This window comes from Antrostomus carolinensis, unplaced genomic scaffold, assembly GCF_000700745.2.
Source record: "Antrostomus carolinensis isolate BGI_N321 unplaced genomic scaffold, ASM70074v2 scaffold19342, whole genome shotgun sequence".
Classification (NCBI taxonomy): Eukaryota; Metazoa; Chordata; class Aves; order Caprimulgiformes; family Caprimulgidae; genus Antrostomus; species Antrostomus carolinensis.
This window is the reverse complement of record NW_010300393.1, coordinates 111,320-131,738: the sequence shown is the minus strand read 5'-3', so window position 1 is coordinate 131,738 and position 20,419 is coordinate 111,320. Positions and strand designations below refer to the sequence as shown.

At 41.5% G+C, this 20,419-nt stretch overlaps 1 protein-coding gene across 1 annotated transcript in view; it reads left to right on the top strand.

The window, feature by feature from the left end:
* Positions 1 to 20,419, top strand: part of FNDC1 (fibronectin type III domain containing 1) — a 43,617-nt gene that overhangs the window by 3,752 nt on the left and 19,446 nt on the right. Inside the window, exons 3-12 of the mRNA XM_029083793.1 lie at positions 70 to 184; positions 1,370 to 1,557; positions 2,207 to 2,314; positions 5,624 to 5,812; positions 6,558 to 8,930; positions 9,917 to 10,038; positions 11,810 to 11,921; positions 12,895 to 13,275; positions 18,049 to 18,114; positions 20,085 to 20,246. Coding sequence (XP_028939626.1) covers positions 70 to 184; positions 1,370 to 1,557; positions 2,207 to 2,314; positions 5,624 to 5,812; positions 6,558 to 8,930; positions 9,917 to 10,038; positions 11,810 to 11,921; positions 12,895 to 13,275; positions 18,049 to 18,114; positions 20,085 to 20,246 — 3,816 coding nt within the window. The remainder of the gene's footprint in view (positions 1 to 69; positions 185 to 1,369; positions 1,558 to 2,206; positions 2,315 to 5,623; positions 5,813 to 6,557; positions 8,931 to 9,916; positions 10,039 to 11,809; positions 11,922 to 12,894; positions 13,276 to 18,048; positions 18,115 to 20,084; positions 20,247 to 20,419) is intronic.

Genomic DNA, 20,419 nt, shown 5'->3' with positions numbered 1-20,419 from the left:
AGACAGTTACTGTTTTTTAATGAGAACTATGTTGTTATTGATACGGTATTTTTTGTTTTGCCATTTCAGAGGAGGAAGAGGTGGAGGTGGCACAAGACGTAACTGTTCGAGTTATGTCCTCTCAGTCTGTGCTTGTGTCTTGGACAGACCCACTGTATGAAAAACAGAAGGTTACAGCAAATAGGTAGTTAGCTCTGTGTTTTCTTTTCTGAATGCATACTAAAGGTGAATTAAGTGCCAATGCACTACTGATTGCTTTTGCATTTATTTACTTACAGTTGGTTTGGGGAATAATTTAGCTTAGCTTGTAGGAATTGGCATATCCCTACCTATGGTAACGGCTGGTAGGGAAGGCTTCAGAGAAGCTGTTAGAAACCTGACATAGGTGATGTACCCTCCTTACCTCCCTGCGCCCTGGTTTCTATTCTTTAGAGGTCTGTGTAAGTATTGGACTACTACATACTATTCAAATGCTGGTATATCATCATGGTCAGCAAATCCCCATGCATGCATGGGGAAAGAAGGGATGGGAATGGGGCACAGACTGCAGAGAGGCAGAGGTGAAGTGTTGAACTGGATTGTCTGAGCAGACTACAGTTTCAAGACAGCCATACTGTGGGTGAAGGAAGTATCACTGTGCAACAAGACAGACACCCGTCAGTGCTCCCTGCATCAGCTGACCCTCCAGAAACCCTATGCAGCTGAGGCTGAGCAGGTTGGGGTCACCCGTGAATGGGAGAGCTTGGCTCACAGCAGCATGCCACAGCAGTTGGAGACCAAAACAAACAGAGAAAAAGGCTGGAAACTGCCAAATGTCTGAAAGCACTAGATTGTGTTTCTCAGCCTGGGAATAGCGAAGGGCTGTCAACCCAGGGCTGAAGTACCCTGAGGGGCACAGCAGGAGAAGTGGTAATTTTACACGTTCTCAGTTTCCTTGTGGAAGTGGTTATCTGGGCAGACATGTAGGAACTGAGCCGCCAGCACTGCTCTGGGAGTGAGGGGCTCCCAGACGTCCGGCTGTGTTCTCAGCTGTGGGGCAGCAGGATGGTGGTGTGGAGCCCCCTGGGACGCTTGACTTGGTTCAAAAAGCCCTGCGGCTTCCTCTTGAGGCAGGGGGTGTTTTGAGTAAGAGGCTGGAAAGAACGTTCCATCCCCTGGGGCAAAGGCAGACAGACTCCATTAGGGGAAGGCAGATGCTTAAAAGATGCTGGCTCTTGGTGGTGGTGGTACTTTGTTGTTTGCATTTTGGTAGCTTCCCTAGTAAGCCCCAGCAGGCTAGCTGAGGGGAAAGGAACCCCATCCCTCTCTGGCTCTGCTGACTATAGATTTTGACATGTGAATCTTTATTTTCATGTGTTTCTGGTCCCAGGCAATACAATGTTCGCTATCGGGAAAAGGGGGAATCGGCAAGGTGGGATTACAAGCAGGTGTCCAACCGGCGGGCGCTGGTGGAGAATCTGCTGCCAGACACCATGTACGAGTTTGCTGTCCAAATCTTGGAGGGAGAAAAGGAAGGCAAATGGAGCGTATCTGTTTACCAACGGACTCCAGAGGCGGGTATGTATTATAATGGTCCTTGGGGTGATGCAAGTTTTAAGGTTTAAGCTGTGAAATATGGCTGACTCGATGAGAAGCCGGAATAAGTGATTGCCTGAGGCAGCCAAGGGTTGAAGCCTGGGAAAACCCTTGGTCCTGCTGCCTGCATCTCTGCTACAGTGCCTGGGAGAGCACATTAGGACTGCTCTTGCAGCAGGATGAGAACAGGGGGAAGCAGCTGGGTATTTCTGGGGCACGTGTCAGCAGCTTGGACCCCTGTAGCTGGATTTACCCCTTCCTTTGGGAGGAGCAGCCTGACTGCTGTCCTTTTCCATTTATAGCAAATTTAAATCCTGCCTCCATCACGGAGAAGCTGTGAGGCCCCTTTGGTACAGGGAAGTGGTCCATAACAACTGAATTACCACATAATTCCAGCTAAGCCACAGTAGCAGTCTTGTGCAGACAGCCTGTTTCTAAAAGTACAGAATTAAATTTCATTACAGGAGTCTGATACAGAGATGTAGTACATGCACACATGGACCTGAGCCACGTGTGCTCTTCACATTTATCTTTGAACTGGCTGTATAGAAATTTCTGCTATGAGAATGAGCAAAAGGTGCATTAGGTCAACTTTTCTTACCTGCCTCTTCTGCATATGGCTGTTTCGCAGCTCCTGCCAGCGCACCTGAAAATTTGGATGTTTGGCCATTAAAGGGCAAACCAACCTCTGTAGCAGCATCCTGGGATGCTCTCCCTGAGAGTGAAGGAAAAGTCAAAGGTAAGTCATCACTGTTGGTTTTTAACCCTCTCAAGGAACTGGTCTTCTCAAGGCCAGACTGATGCTCCACTCCGCAGCAAGCTGGAACCACAGACTATGCCAGGATTTTTTCACTTGTTAATGGCTTATCCCCGAGCAAGATTTTCTTGTTTCCAGCCCAACATCTCCGCACTGCTGCTGGGAAGCTGTCATCACTATGTGCCTGGGATGTCACAGAGCTTCCCAGGGTGTCATGTGTGTGCACATACCTCTTCCGTTAATAAGTAGGTCAAAATGGAACTCTAGAAGGAAGATTCCCAAATGATTTGTAACAATTAGGCAAAGAAGGAAAAATTGGGTAGTTACCAAGAAGATGAGTGGGTTTATGTTGTGTTTTATTTCTAGTTTATCACAGAAGGAACGTCTCAACTTCAGAAGCAAGCGCAAATAGTGTTTTCAACAGATATCATGCATAAACCTTGTGTGCTATAGCATTATCGTACATGGTCATAAAGCTTATTTGTCAGTGGCTATTTACTTGCATAGGATTAAAAAAAAAAAAAAAAGGCTTTCTGGGATTTTTTTTTTTCTCTCTGAAAAAAAACAGGCTGATTTTTTGGTTGCTCTGTTTCTCCAGGGGTTAATGGGATTGTGTTCTCTAGTTACACAAGGTTCTGAAGGTACCTTATCAGCACTGCAGCATCTTGGGATTTAAGAAACTTTTGTCCTGGAGGGAAGTGTACCATGTCTGCATACAAGACCTACTTTAAGTGTTCTTCAGGGCAGTGCTGGAATTCCTTCCTCTTTGAAGTCAGTAGGAGTCTTGCCAATTGCTTCAATGGAGCTGCAATTGCATCCAAGAATTATTATTTCTTAAAGTAGGGTCATGCAGGGACATTATTTGATATTTCAAATCTGCTCCTAATTCTGAGTAGTATGTAGCCCTTTGTCCATGTTTATCTGCTGATCTTAAGATGATTCATCCAAAGCAACCATTTTAATGATACCTGATATTCAAGGGCTGAACACTTACATGTGTCAAATATATACTTGTTTTCCTTGACTATGAAGTATTACAGCAGAGGTCTTATTTTTAAACTAAATAAATGACAAAAATGACATTTATACTGGCTAAATGAAACAACTGAATTAGCACTTCACAGTTGTTTTGACAGCACATGATAATCAGGAGCTTTTGTCTTTTGGTTCTTTTGTTTTTCAACACTGTCCTTTTATATATTTATACCACATATTAAAGTAATGGGAGGAAATGCCCTCTAGTAGTCATTTGATAATTACCAGAAGTAAAAACAGTGCCTCTGCAATTAAAGCAACTCCTATGTATCTTAAAATAACCCCGCCCCCACAAATCCAAAGCTTCCCATGTCTTCTAATACATTTTTTTCATCTGAGCATTAAGTGCATTTGCATATAAAATATTGATGATTTTTCTTCTTGGTTGTGATGACCTATGCATGTTTTATTTCTTAATGCAATGAATGTGGGCTCATTCTCAGAAAAAAATAAATCTCCTGTTTATAAAGGTGGTGTTGTGTTCTAGAGTTTTCCCATCATGACATGTGACTCCTTGAGTGTTACTGTGTTTCTTGGTGTAGAGAGTGAAAACTGGTAGCCTTTGGAATTTATTTACAAAATCTTGTTTTGGTCTGATGCCCATGCTTTTTACAGAGGGTTGAAAAGCAAAGGAAGCCTGCACATGGCTGAGATCTTACCTACACTCCTTGGGAGTGTAAAGGGAAGACTCCATGCCTACAATTATTCCTACAGTGGTGAAATTTCTCTTGATACAGAAAGCTAGTACAGAGCGCAGGTACCACAGGAATCCTAAACTGAAAGGTGAGAGGAGGATGAGTTTCTTAAGTGGCAGCAAGACCTTGCTTTGCTCTCTCTACAGTAGCATTTGGCCCCAGCATGGTTAAGCATGGTGTGTCAGATTTTGATTTCGTTGAACAGGCATGCTATTGCTACCATTTGGAAATATGTAGTGCTGTTATTTCCTGGTAGAATTATATTTTCTGAATAAGAACCTCAATCATCCAGGCATGAATTTTACCTACTGGCCTGTAGATTACAGCATAACGCCCTCTAAGCAAAGACTCAGCTGGAAACACATTTGACTGCAGTAATATTGTTCCCAAGATTAAAGTAAGTACTTTGGTGTTTTCATGGGCATGCCCCTCAGGCTCCAGCACTGCTGAGGAATGAGTATATTGCCTTTGGAGCTGGTAGAGTTTCACCACAGTGGACTGGCAAAACTGTTTTTGCATGACTAGGATCTTAAAGTACAGTGCAATTATAGGTGTGTCAAGACTCTGTTGGAATGATAAGAAAGTAATTAATACTAATGAGTAATGTCATCTGATTTTAATACTGATGACTTGAACAATAATTATGTGAATACACGATTTTGTTCTTCTTCCAAATAATTTCTGTGGGAAAGAAATTTTTTTAACATTCTTATTTGCTGTGGACATAGCTACAGTGAGCAACGCAGTTGTGTGTTGTCCACTGTTGTGAACAAGTTATGTTTTGTAAGAATGTTCTCTGGATCATGTGTTGTTGATTGCAGATATCTTGGTAGCTAATCAGTAAGTTCAAAATTTCTCTTTCTCTTGGGAAGTCTAAAAAAAATCTGCTTGCAGTCCATCAGTGTAGTAGCACGAGTATTCTGATTTTAGCGATCTGCACCTAACATTTGCCCAGTCTTTCAGACTAGATTTCCACAAGTAGTAGGACAGTGTGTATTTTCCTGGCAATGTTCATATGTGTTTTCTGCCACCAGTGCATTTTCTTTTTGTAGATTTCCTCTGTTATTTCTGATTTAGGGCAGCTATTTTTTTTCAGATAACTCATTTTTTTCCCTTTATTAGTCAGTGTCCAGAAACAAGAAAAGGTGTCCTGGTACAGCACGCCAAACCACGCAGTAGTTGGTGCTGTAGCTTTCTCATGTCCCCCACACCTTCTCTGGAATGCACAGCTGTCATCTGACCCCTGTTAGTGACTCTTCACTCTGATGAGCGTTGTTGCTTGTGTATTTTTATGAAGGTATAGCTAACATATTCTCAGTTATTAGGTCATCAATGTGGTTTGGTTTTGTCTGTTAAGATCAACAAATGTTCAACTTACCTACATATATATGTATATATCTCTCTCTCATGTCTTTATACTCCAGCTGTTGACTCAGCGTGCATTGCTAGTGTATTAATTTTAGTAATGCACGTTCTAATTCATCCTACCCATACAGTCTGTCCGCTGGAAACAGGACTGTTTTCAGTTTCCTCCTTCCAACCGTCTGCCAAATCATTTCAGAATACATTCTTTCATACGCCCCGGCTCTCAAGCCGTTTGGAGCAAAGTCCATCACCTACTCTGGAGCTACAACATCAGCCATAATAGATGGTCTGCAGGCTGGAGAGCGATATATTTTCAAAATTCGTGCAGCAAACAGGAGGGGACCAGGTCCTCAGTCTAAAGCCTTCAGTGTCGCCATCCCAGCAGGTGAGCACCAAGCCAAGCACCAATTGCATAGTCTGCCCATTCTTGCCTTGGTCCCAGTTATGTTTATTCTTCGTGACTTTTCTTAGCTTCTTCCGCGCTCCATCTAACCCATGGGATTTTGCTTCCTTAATACTGTTTCTGTTACTGCATCATATAAAATGACATTTTATGGACATTTTAACAATTTAAATAAATGCATGATATACTCTATTTCCTGCATGAAAACACTACATACTCTTATTATCCAAAGGCCAAAGAATACAATGCCTTAGATCTTTGATTGCACTATTCCTGGCAACTCCTGCTCTTGAAAGTCAGTTAGACTAGCTTAGTCATGTACTACTGCATGCATTTACTTTCTTCTTGCTAAAAAGATGCTGTTGTGGGGACAGAAAATTTGCTGAGTTAACTAAGAACGTGGGCCACAGCCTCAGATGAGATAATGCAGCACCATGCCATCAACTTGACTAAGCTCTGCTGAAGATTTGGTTCCACTGATACTGTTACAGTCCCTGCTTTTACATGTTTGATTTGAATTGCCCTAAGTTTTACCCAAGTTACAATAATTCCATATAGGCTGGTTAATACAGAAATAATTATTGTCTCATATTCTCATAAGTTGTCTTGTTCTTGCTACGTGGTCGTTTTGTTCTCTTAGTTTTTTGTGCTTCTTCTATTGTTGTGAATAAAACACCTTTTTTCTTTTCTTCTATTGTTATGAATAAACACATTTTTCCCCCCCCAGATGCTCATGAGGATTCAGTTGCTCAGCAAAAAACAAATATTCAGGATAACTCAGAGGCTAAAAAACCTGGGAATGCTGGCTCTCCTTCTCGAACTTCCTCTCTTTCTTCTAAAGTCCAGCCATCGCTTTCCTCTAAACAGTCATCTGTTCGTTCACCTAATGTTAGTGATAAAAAGAGTCTTCTTTCTGAATATAAGAATAAAATATTGACTCGAGGAGGGATCTTAAGTAAATCTCAGTTACCTTCTAGAAAGACAGGTGAGCTGGAACCTGATCTCCAATCCACCGAAGTGACAGATGATCATGATTCCTCCCAGGAAGCTCCAACAAAGCCACCAAAAGCCCAGGATCAGAGGAGGATTGCTAGACCCTTGTCCCCTAGTCGGCCAGTGCATCCTGTCCTTGCCTCAGGGAGGACCCCTGTTCAAACCCACACATCAGAGACGTCACGGCAGACAAGCACAGAGAAACGTGAGCCGCCAGCACTGTTACCATCATCAACACAACATTCTTCTGCCTCATCTGTTCCTAAACACACAGATAATGAAACAAAGCAACTGAGGCAAAGCAACACTAATGTGCCTTCTAAAACCTCTTCCCATCTTCTGCCTGCCAAAAGTAATGATCTTGTGGGTAATGTTGAAGGAAATCCAGACCCCAGGCTGGTGAAACTGTCTTCTAAAACTTCAGAGCCTACTCACATGGCTTTGCCATCAAATCGTCAGTCTGCTCTCTCTCATGAGGTTGTCCCAAGCCATCCCAGTAGGTCGATCTCTCTCGGCCATTCACAGCAACCCTCTTCCAAATCAGCAAATTCCCATGCTCATAATAGCCATAAGGAGTTTGGCAGTGAAGAAGCAGAGGACAGAGCACAACAACCCAGTTCTAGGTCACAACAAACAAGGCTGCCCTCAGGATCCAGTTCTCACACGTGGAAGGATTCAAAATTAGCTGCGGTGGCAGCCTCATCGAGGTCTGCTGTTTCGGGTCACACTTCATCTCACTCTCGATCCTCCACCAGTGCCAAATCCCATGGAAAGTATGCTGATAAGAATTACAGGGAGGACTCACAAGATGAAAATCCTTTATTTCCTTCTCTACCCTCTTCCAGGCAGTCTTCTTCAGCAATCTATTCCAAGAGGAGAAACACTGAGGTCGATTCTGATTCTCACCTCAGAGAGACACACGGTGAAAAGTCACCCCACTCTGACTCAGCAGAACAACAAAGTCGAGCGGCTGCTTCAGAAAAACATTCTCTTTTGCAATCTTCTCTTTCTAAACATAAGCTTGAAGAGCAGGACAGTCGAGAGGTGAAAGAAATGCTTGCTCGATCAAAACCAAGTGTATCTTTGTCTAAAAAGACATTCCCCTCTCATCTTCCATCGGAGAAGACCTCCCGCTCAGAGCCTCCGCAGAGGGCACACACCAGTCCTTCCTTACTGCATTCAAGGGGCCGGCGGCTCCCATCTCCAATCTCATCCCAGAGTAACGAAGAGTTGCAGGAAGATGATGATGAGGATGTAACAGAAGGCAGTGACAGAGCAAACAGCCGCTCTGCATTCCCTAAAGATGTGTCCTCTTCTAGGCGATTACCTGCATCTTTCTCTCAGGGAAGCTCAAGTTCGTCTCTATCAAAGCAAAAGCAGCCAGGTTCTCAGGTACCTTCCTACAAACCAAAACTTACTCAACCAGACTCCAGTTCTGCCAGTGATACAGCAAAAGGCAACCAGTATAATCCAAGGTTGTCATCCACTTCTTCAAGACAATCTCGTCCTTCATTACCTACTCGCTCAATGGTCGCTACAAGAACAGTGTCACCAACAGAGAAAAAATATGACCTGTTGCCCTCAAAAATGTCCAAAGCTGAACCTCCTCAAAAAGTTCCTTCCTCCTCTTCATCTAAATCTCGTCAGTCAGTTTCTAATGAAGAGGATGATTACTATAGTGAATATGATCAGAAAGAAGTGGAAGAGAAACCCACATCTTTGGCAGCAAAATGGTCCCCTTCTATTTCTAGAGGTAACAAAAACACATATGATGACACTACTAGCAATAAAAGGAAATCTATGGACACTCTTCTACCTCACAAAGTAAGCTCTGAAGAGGAAGAGAAGGAAAAAGCTCCAACATTAAAAATATCTTCTCCCGAATCACCAGGAAGCTCTGCCATAGAATCACGGACTACTCAGTCCTCTAACAAGCATATTCCATCTAAACCAAGCTTTGTCTGGCCACGTTCTTCTGCATCCACCACCACACACACTGTTTCTCCAACAGTTTCTTCTTCCACATTGTCCCCTCGCCAGCGGCTATTGAACTCCAGACTACGGAGCCCTTCCCAACGGCAGTTTGTTAGACCTCCTTATAGACAAGGTATCTTGTCTTTGCTGTGGTAATCTCACTGAACTGTGTTTTCCCTAAGATCAGCAGCTAGATGAAAAGTTCTCCATCAGAATGCAGGTTCAGTTATTTAGTATAATGTATTACTTTTTATTTTGATGGTTCTCAGGGAGCCCAGTTTTTGAGGACATTGCCCAGTCAGTGTAATGTGGTGCCCTACACCTTTAGTCCTGTGATCTGACCAGCACGGGATCCCGTGAGCCACAGAGGAGATGACAGAGTTAGGTACTAAACTGGAAAACGGGCTGTGTTCCTTACTGAGCAGTGACTTCACTGAATGCTCACTGAAAGCACATTTGTACTCAGAATATGACAACCTCTCAGGTATATTGCTCTTCATTATCTGGATTACTAAAAGGCTTTTGTAGGTAACATAGTGGTACCTTGCCCACACCTAGGCAGTAAGACATTTCCTCATGCTGTCCTAGAATTCTGTGTATTCTTAATTAATTTTTAAGACACTTTGCTCTTTTTAAAACGACAGCTCAGGGTTGCACATTCCTGTTGAAGACTGCTCACATCAGAGTCAGGCCCTCTAATACCTTTATGATGTGATTTACCTCAAATGTTAGAGGCTTGGTTTCTGGCAGAATATCTGCTGACCTTGGGTATTGGAACATTTTAATGGCTGTAGTGCCATCTAGAAATGTTGCCCTGCTTTCTTAAAAAAAAGCAAGAGCACATAAAAAGACCAAATAAACATGGTAGAAACAAACCATGAGTGTTTAACCTCTTCAGAAGAAACCATTTCAGATGCTTGTGTCAGCTGCAGGGATCTGACAGTGTCACAATAGTTGCTCCAAGCAGAAATTAAAAGTCTGGCTTACTGAGTGTGGTGAGGGCTCTTTCTTCTCTCATTTACATTCATATAGGTCAGAAAATGCATTTGTTTGCATTTTAAAATGTAGTTTGTGGTATGCACAGCTTTCTTCAGAATAGTGTTTTCTTCTCTGTTTCAGGTTCCAATGGCAGACCTAATCTTACAACAAAAAATGGAAATGGGAATGGAAAAATACTACCTGGTAATAATGGAAAACCAAGCGGACAGAGAGTAATCAATGGCCCTCAAGGAACAAAGTGGGTAGGGTGACCTTCTCTCCAAATTCAAGATGCTTTGGCCTTTTATTGTACTTACATTTTTATTAAGAAAAGAGAGAATGGTGCTCTGTCAGTGAAACTGTAAAGTGAGGTTATACTTAGTGATCTAGTTTCCACTGTTCTATTGAAATACAAAGACAAATTCTGCATTTCATTATTTTAATATTTTAAATGTCTGATTTAAAGCCCGATGGCTTTTATTTTCAAATATAGCATTATTCCCATAGATTTAGTAGCACATTTTATACTCAAAGTCAGTGGGACTTAAATTCCCCAGTGACTCAGGGCTTGTCTGCTGCGTCATGTGAGGAACTTCCTGGGATACCTGCTGTGAAAGATGAGTTCAGCAGTGCTTCTTCCAGACTCGAGAAGCTCATGAGCAAGAGTATTGAAATGTAAAGTTACTCCATAAGTGTCACCATGCTTTAAATGTACATACGTAAGTGTCTTTAAGCATTTTGCTGTTCATACAGACATGTTTCCAGTGGTATTTTCTGAAGAGTTGAGATGCCACTGATAAGAAAGCCCCACTAGGTGCTTGCATGCCCGGACCTTTTCTTTTAAAATCCTTTCCAGTGACTTTATAAACAACCAACTCAGGGAAGGAACTGGTGTTCCCTGTGTGTTTGCCCATCACTGAGCAGGAGGAGACTGTGATCAGCCTTGCTGGTGTCAGTAGAGCTGCTCACATGCTACATGACACATGAAGATGTTTATTTTATGGCCACTTCAATCTTACCATTTGCTTTAGAGGAACATAAAAAGGTGCATCAGGTATATCACATTAAAGGGAGGCATTTTGAAAATCATGCACAAAGCCCTTTAAATAGACTCCAGAAAGTGGGCTAGAAAGGTCCTTGGGAGGCTGTGGGGCATCTCTCTCTACCCCACGAGAGGGGGACATTGCTGCAAGTAGAACAAACACCTTGTAAAGCAAGAGGATCTATGTAGTCCTCTGTCAACATCTGGGGCCTGGAGGCCTCCAGAGACTGATCTCATGATCTGCTGTCCCTCCTGCTGCAGTCTTTTCCCCAGGACCAAATGTAAGTCTGTCTTGCCAACATGGAAGTTCATGTCCTCCTCCCAATTTCCTTCCAGCATTTAGAACTTCTGCATTTTTGTGTTCCATGGCTTGGTGTATGTTACCTCAGGATAAAACAGCATATAAAACAGCTATTTGGAGTTGAAATGGCAACAAGGGCTGGATTTTAACTGCAGTTACCTCTTAAATTCAATCCATGCTCTCAGACAGATTTGTTTTATGAGACAGGGGCTTTTCTTCAGTCTCCTACCCCAATTAAAATCTTAAGTACTTTGTTTTCACTGTTGTTTCAATCTAAATTAACTAATGTAATTTTTCTTTTCTTTGATGAGTAGACTTAATTTAAAATCCCATCTTCTAAAGGACTCGGGCTCGCACTCAAATCAGTATTACCGGAATCCACCTTAGGATCTGTGCAGCCCAAGAAAATCAAGGAAGTTGCTGCTTTGCATGTGAGAGCTGCAGTAGGCAATATGAATATGGTTGCTGTGCAGCTCTGGAGGCCAGTGCCTGGGAATTTTCCTTCTTTAGCAGTGATTTTTCAGTGATTACTGCACAATTAGTCAGTCACTTTTAAGTCTGTCTGTAGGTGTTGTAGCTATTACTGAGCATCACATTTAGCATCTGAATTTCCCCAGCATTTCTGTTGCTGTTAAATTTAATTTCACCTCCTCTTGTGTTATCTAAATTTGAGTCCATCTATTGCTTTTAGATTGTAGATCTTGACCGAGGGCTAGTGTTAAATGTTGAAGGAAAATACCTACAAGATTCCCAAGGCAACCCTCTCCGAGTGAAATTAGGAGGGGATGGACGTACAATTGTTGGTAAGTGACAGCTTCCTTCTTAGAGGAAAAAAATCTACTTTTTTTTGTGCACATGGTACAAATCTTTGATCAGTTGAATGCTTCAGGCATTCCCAGGTCCCATGCAAGCCATTTGGAATTGCTTGTACCTCAGGTCTCCATCAGGCAGTCAGCACACTGCAGGACCTGTGGAGGCTTTGGGGCATCCTGTGGGGCTCCTGAGTACAAGGCAGCAAGAATCACCCAAGTCTATCTCACTGGTATCAGCGCTAGAAAGGACTACAGAACTGAGCCAGAATGAGAATTGATGCTTGTTTATATCTCTGTATACATGGAAATAATTATTCCTCACCACTAGCACCGTACCAGTCATATGTATGTGATTTTATTTTTCCTTCTGAAACTGACCACAGATAGTAAAAAACCCTGTGTGTGATCTTTGAAAACACTGCTGTTTGCATATCAATCCACCTGTATAGATCTCCTGAATGCAAATTCAGTGCCTGCTGTTAAATTGCTTACCATGAATATTTACTGTATCCAGAATTTGGCACAAAAGTTTATCTGTAGTGACAGCATCTCACCGGCTTATCCCAGTTTTTCGTTGCACATGTTTGACATTAGGTAGCAGAATATGAATTCATGATACCTTTCATCAACAGTTATGAGATTGAGTTAGATTAAGTGCAGGCACTGTCTGCACGTTGTGATTCCGAAGTGAAATCTCCCTGCGGTCTTCCCAAGATGTGTTTATCAAACAGCTGATAAAAGTGAACACTGTGGTTTATCTGAGGTTCTTCTGAACCATTTTCCAGCTTCCTTAGCCATGTCTCCTTCCTAGATAACAACCTCCTTCTCTGTCAGCTTAGTTACAGGAGACTGTAATCACACTCTCAGTGCTCTTGTGGCATCTACTGTTGATAAATACCATGCTATAAGCCTGAAATGGGTTAATGGTGAGATTGTTTTGTTTTGTTTTGTTCTTCTCTCCTAGATGAAAAGGGTGCCCCAATGGTGAGTCCTGATGGATTACCTTTGTTTGGACATGGCAGATTTAGTAAACCTGTAGCGAGTGCACAAGATAAACCAATAATAAGTCTTGGAGGGAAACCTCTGATTGGTCTTGAAATGCTTAAGAAAACAACCACTCCCTCAACAACTACTACGACAATACCCCCAACAACTACCACAACAACTACTACAACCACTACAACAACTATCGCTACAACTACCACCACCACTCCTGAACCAACCACCACTGAACCACCCACTGAGAAACCACCCCCAACCTGTCCTCCAGGCACCTATGCACAGTATGATGATGAGGGCAACTTGCTGTTGGGGTTTGATGGCCTGCCAGAGTGCAATGCAGAAGGTAACTTCCTTTTGTGCTGTTTGAACTTCTTTGGTTGAGCTGTTTGTACAGCAGAGTTGCACAAAGGTAAAGTGGGAAAGAATTTGCCTCTGAAGATTTTGGTCCACATGATAAGGTAGGAGCTGAGATTAGAGCAGCTGAAGAAAGGTTTGGGAATTAAACTGTTTTTCATTGTCAACCTTTCCCAGAGCTGAGGTTTATTGTGGGAATATGTTGATTTCAGCAAAATTCTCGCCTTGTGTTGGATCCGTTCTTGTCACATTTATTCATGCATGTGAGCACAGGTATAGGCGGTAGTTTTGTGATCAAGCACTCAACTATAATTATGCCCTTGCTCCAGTTCAGGCCAGGGAAGGACCTGAAGGTGCTATACATTTTGTCTATTTTGTGTTAATTTCTGACAACAAATTCTGAAAAGTCTTTTGAGCCATAGTGGGACCAGCTTTTGCAAAATGAGATTCTTGTTCTCTTGCCAGCCCTCAGAGATAGAGATTGTCTAGCAAGAATGTAACACAGCACGGAAGAAGCTGGGGAAAGACAACTCTGGCTCTGCACAGATAAGGCACAGAGTTGTACACTAATTTCTCTCTCATCTGAAAATATAAAACAGTGTAAGTACATGTCATTATTTCCCTATGCAGTTATACATGTTCAGAATGTGGTGCCAAACTGAAATCCAGAGTAAACAGATATAAATACACCAGAGTCTGTGGGCATTGAGCCTGTTCATACCATGTTTTACCCTTTCATCACCTGAATGTTGCACTGCAAACCAGTTAGCTGCTTATTTTGCAAAACCAGATCAGGGACCACCATAGGAGTCCTCATCCTTATTTGTAGGTAATCCCCAACTCAGTCTACAGATGGGCAGTAGAAGCATGGCCATAACCTAAACAAAGGGATGGCAGTCAGACATCTGCCAACTGCAGTGGCCAGTTTAATGGGTAATTAAACCCCCTTACCTTTACCCGATACACCTGTATCTCTGAAACCAAAGCAGATTTATAAGTAGGTCCTGTAACCATGGCCTGAGAAGCTAAATTATCACTTTGAAGAGTGCAGAAGATATGGACAGATGTGGCTTCTGGAACTCACAATGAGTCTAATGATGGCATCTTTGGAAAGGATCTCAGAAGCAGAAGACTGGAAATTCCCTTTCCAGCTACCCTGGGTAAGTAATGAGTCACAGATGTTATTACCTTGTACAGATGGAATTACAATGATTTATAGTATTAATATTTATCTAACAATTAGCCCCCTGTTTGAGTATGTATTTGTAGAAGTGTGCATGCATATATACATATGCACAGATGTGTATGTATACACACAAACATATGTATATATAGATGATCATCATAATGAAATATTTCTTTGAAAATTTTTCATTTTCCCTTTGTTGCTTTCATGGTTCTTAATTGTATTTACACAAGTGTTACAAATATTGTTTTATATGGTCAGCCTGGTATTTTCAAAGTTGCTTAAAGAGGACCATGATTTTCAGTAGGGTTAGTGTCCCTCCCACTCCCACCAGCTCCTTTTGCTTACCTTAGGTGTTGCTTATATCCTGTAAAGTTTCCTCTCTTTGGCCTGTGCTATTTCATACCTGAAGGACATCTTCTGAGAATACATACTACAACAACAATAAGATTTTATGAAATATGGCTGGGCTTAATCTGAGCGTAAGCTCTGGAAGCTGAACAACAAAAATCTTTGCAGTATTATTTTTAGCAGAGTTGTGGGCTGGGGAATTTTCGTGTGATTTTTCTGAACATTTAAAAACATTCTGCTTGATTTTTTTTTTTTTTTTGCCTTCTACCAGGTGGGCTTGCTGGATCCCTGAGCATTCTTAAAAGTATGAATGAAAACTAGTTTTTTTACACAGGCTGTATGTTCAATGAGAATGGCTCTTAAGTCACTCCTAAATTGTCTGGTGTTTCAACAGTATATCTTCAAATACAACAAAGTGGAAGACTGAAAGGACAAGATGATGCTGTATTTCCACTTCTTACCTGTTATATACCTTGAGCAATAGTAATGCCTACCTACCAATTATGAAAGTTTCTCTGAAGAGTAGCTATTAGGATTTTCTTGATCTTCTCCTTTTTTTTGGTGGTTGGATTTGGTTGGGGTTTTTTTTTTTTTTTTTTGCATCCTGATGATCTGCCTCAACATTTGACAAATGCAGCAAAACAACTTGCCTGTTCCTCAGAGGACCTTCCTTGCAAAGAAAGCATCTTTATGGTATTTATTTTATGATGGCTGGTTTTGTTTAATAAATGCAGTGTTGCAGTGTCTATTTCAAGAGGGATAAACAATTACTACTTGAACTATCAAAACATTTAATGCAGTTTTCCCTTGAGCATTTCCAGATCATATTTTATGTTGTCTTTCCCTTTAATATGAGTCTGGAAAATACTCCATATCATTTAATGAAATATTTATTCTGCCAAAGCTTGATTTTTTGTTGCTAAGTGCTTTACTCCCAAAGAGCCGGGGGCTGCAAGTGCCAAAACCCACTGCCAAACGTTCTACTTAAGCTTTGGCAAATTTGCTTACTCTCTGGTAGGATTTTTGCTCGACCCAGCAGAATTTATTGTCAGCATTTCACTAGATTCAGCAGTCTTGAACTTTCAAGAAGGACTTTGGCCACACAAGTGTGATTTGTCAGTGAAATCAGCTAAACTTTTTTCATGAACTCACAAGAGAAAAAAGGTGGAGTCTTCACCACTTGCTGTGTGTGATAAAATCGAGTGATGATTTCACTGTCCGTACAGATGCCAAAAGACTATGGCAAGTAGTCACAGCAAGACATCCTCATCTGGTACTGGCAGGCTTCACTGAAGAGCTGCAGTGAAGGGTGATGGAGCTCACTGGAGAACTGCAGCTAGTGTACGTGGAGAAAATTATAAACTGAGAGGTCTTTTGGAAAGACCTCCTCATCTTCATGCCACATCTATTGCTAAAGGAGCACAGAAAGTGAAGTAGAAGAGGCTAAACAGGCACACAAATAGAAAATAAAATTTGTTTATGCTGGATTGTGTGTAGGCAAAAGGCTGACTAACTAGTAGGTGTGAAGTTGAAATCTGCCTGTGAAGGACTTCAAATTTCTACATATCTGAGCCTCTTATTTACTTGGATATAATCAAAGGTAAGTGCATACATTATAAATATTGTTGATACTGGCCAACTGTGGTGAGAAGATCTGCAGAATTCAGCAAAGGATTTGCTTTGTCACTGACTACCCTCAAACAAGTCAAGTGGCTTCCAAATGGGTGATCGCCTGAAGAGTGGCAGCAGAAGTCTTCCATGAGAAAATGTCAGATTTTGGTATATGAAAGTCTGACAAGAATTAACCCATTTCCTGTGTTTTCAAAACTTATTTTGACATGAAAATCACTACTATTTATTTAAAAGATACTTATTGTAATAGAAAGAATCAGTCTTGTACAATAATTGTTGATTCAAAATAAAAAAACCCCACAAAATGAAAATGTGTCATTCAAACTATATTTGTGAATTGTTTGACATTGGCAGTTGAAATTTTGCATTGTTCATGTTACTGGCTTAGTAAAAATAACAATCTTGCTTCCATATCAAGTGTTACAGGTACATTATTAGTTTCTGTGTAGTATCCTGAGGTCAAAGCTGTCTTTGTCTTGTCTTTGTTCACACACTGACCTCTCATTTCATCGAATGACTTCTGATTGTACCTGCAGTGGGTTGCAGGATGATGCTTTTGCTGTGTTTGCATTGCTTTTCATGGCTAATCTAAGCTTTGTGTACTCTTTGGCTTCCCTGTACAACATGTGGAGAAATGCATTTCTCAGAATGTGCAAGGAGGCCTCCAGGATTCGTAAGATGAGGTACTTGATGGTTGATGTTTCTGGTGCTGGATACATGACCTGCAGAGACATTGAGACAATATATAGGAATAGGCATCTGGGAAGTCTGTGGGTGCATTTGCATTGTTTTTTGGAGTGGATTGGGAGAGTATTTTTGATGTGTACTTCACAATCATCTCTTCTTGCCATGCTTTCATTTGCTTCATGGAGCAATCTTGATGTGCACAAACTGAATTCCTGTTGGATGAAACTAAAGAAGAAGCAGTGCTTCAGGATGATGCGTACGTGCCCCAACCTCTAATGGGCATTCAGTCCACAGGATCAGACTAGAGCTAGTGCAAAGGAAAACCCTGGGAAATCCAGCACCAATTGCTTCATTCTACAAATCCATTCCTTCTGGGCTGCGTTGCTTGCTACTATAGACATAGTCTGTAAATGTCATGATTCTGTGGCTTGTTTGATTTTTATTCCCCTGCAAAAATATTTGAAGTTTTTAGTTTATTTGAATTGCTTGCATGGTTTTTTTTGTATATAAATTTCCCACATTTGCTGCTCCTGAGGCTATAAAATATTGTCAAATCCTGACCTGAGTGTTAGGCGGTTGCTGGCTGCTGGCCTTTTCTCCAGAGCTCCCAGGGCTGGGACAGAGCTCCTGGCAGGTGCATTACTCTCAATTTTGAGTAGCAGCGCTGAACCCGTTTACCCCCAGCAAAATTCCTGGCTACTGCAGTTGGCTACTCCACTGTTATTCTAAATATGCAGAATGGACCGTCACTGTGTTATCTGGAAACTAGGCAGTTGTCTTATTTCTTTCCAAATCAACTAGCTAAAGGTTTTTATTTTAAATTTTATTCCAGAAGTATTTTACTAGGAGGGTGAGAACGAGACATTGAGTTCTTAGAGCATTTTTTTTTTCTTTCTCCCTTGATAGATACGTTCTCAGGACTGGATTCAGATGTGACAGCAACTCCAGAAGCATATGTGATATATGATGATGGTACTGTTTCACTGTAAAAGTCTATTGCAAGTGACATGTTTGGGGTTGGTTTTTTTTCCCTCTCTTCTTTCTTTGGAATTGGGTTTGAGGGAGCAGGTTTGTGAATGGAATCTTAAGCAAGCAGTGGTGAGCTGGAAAAGCTTTCCAGAGTCCTGTGTCACTTGTGAAGTTCAAAGGTAAAAAGGCAACTGTTTCTGACCATAAAGGTCCCTTTCTATTGGTCTTGCAGTCCTAACAGGAAGCTGTTGTGAAAATAAATTATATTCAGAGCTGGGTTATACAGTCATCACTTCAACCTTAGACTCACTTTCTCTTGTACAACTTCTAACTCCAGCCCATTCAAAGTCAATGAATTATTCTAAAATAGAAAACCAACATATTGTCTGAGCCCTGGAAACCTGAAATAGCTTAGTAAGTTTTTAGCTCTCTACAGTACTGTGAATATATTTTTTGTCTTTTTTTTTTTTTTTGAGGTATAGTCTGCATTTAGACTACAAAACATGTTCATACTGAATGAGATCAACTACATATAAAATAATTAATCTGCTGAATTATTGTGGAATTTAAATTAAAGAGATTTGAAACCAGATAAAAGAAGAGGGAAAGATTTTTGCAGTTATATTCATGCCATCTTTACACTATAGTTCAGGACACACAAAACTTAGAGGAAGGCTCAAGTCCTAGCATTTAATTGTAACTTTGCACAAGGAATGCAAATTCTCAATTACTAGAACTAGCATTCATTTTCTGCCATCACAGACTTCTGATGTTCTGCTCCTTTTAATCCTCAGATTCTTCACCTGCTCCCACATATTGAAACAGATAAGTACAGACCTCTGCTAAAGCTCAAAGCGTTATAGTATCAGCTTTTTAGTAGAATTTATGGCTCTCAAATAATAAAAGTTTTTTTGTTTTTTTCTTTTGCATGCAGTGCTGGGATCTTAAGTCAAACAAGTAACAATAAAAAAAATTTAGAAAGACAGTGCAGCAACTGGGAGGAAGATACAGACTTTTTTGCTTTTTATTCTAATTGCTTCATACTGAGGTCAACTACGAATGTTGGGGGAGAGAATGAACTAAAAACTGCACAGATCCTGCACCCCATGTTCTATACATCCCCATAGAAGTGGAATGTCCTCAGTGCACAGGTCTTTTGCCAGGCCTCCCCTTAGGGGCAGGTCACCTATAGAAAACTGATGCTTTAGCAGTTTAAGCAGAAAACACTCAAAGCCATGAGCGGAGTCCCACAGCCTGTATGAGGACATGATAGGGATACCAAATGCTTCTTTCTCTTCATTTTGTGTGTCAATCTGGTAGCACAGTAGCTTTTCAAAGAGCACTGGATTTAATGGGACTGAATAGCAAGGAGAACTGAATATCAGGAGATTCATGCGTGCCAGTTGCCTTCCCTCATGGCCCTAATGGGACCATGAATGGCAAGTACAAGACACCACGCCTCTAAGGTGCAGGAAGGTTTAAGACCAGTATGAACCAGCTCTAGCATTTTAGAATGATAACATGGAGTTTTCTTAAAAAGCCATTTTTTCATTCCCTTGTCTCCTTCCATTGGCATCTGAGGGCTTTGGCCAGGGATTCAATTACTGTGCTGTCTTTCTTTGGTTATTGTAAAGGGAGGTGGCAGACAGAGTGTGTTCAGGATATTGCTGTATTAATACCTTTGTTTGTTGTCACCCTTTTTACCTGTGTGAGTGAGGTCTAAATCAGCAGTGATGCTACTATTCTAAGGCAAAGACTTTGTGCTTGCTGTCTGTCAGTTTGGTAGAAACCCTTGCAAGGCTGAGGTGAGACCATCCCTGACCTAGAGGCCCATAAGGAGTGTGTGGCAGTGAGGGCAGAGCGCCTGGCACTCCTTTGGGACTGTGCCTGGTGGCAGAAATGTTTCCCCTCTCATAGTTAAGCCAAAATAGCATCATCTGAACTAACATTTTCATCTTATGTTTCCTCTGAAGATTACGAGTTTTTTGAGAGCACTTTGCCACCAACCACCACCACTGTCACCACCACCACTGCTTCTACAACGACAGAATTGGAAGTTGTCTATCCGGAGACTAGTGTTGTTGGTACTGGCCCTGTGTCAGAATATGATATTGCTGGGAAGAAACGGTTCACTGGTAAGGATATCCTTTGGTTATATAGCTTACTGCTTGCACTGCAAAGAATTCTTGTTCTAGCAAGGTCAGCCCTAAAGCCGAGACCATTGCACAAATATGAGCAACAGACCAGTGTGTGGTCCTTGTAAGGGCTGCCACCTGGGAAACCCAAACAGCAGTACTTTGTTCATAGC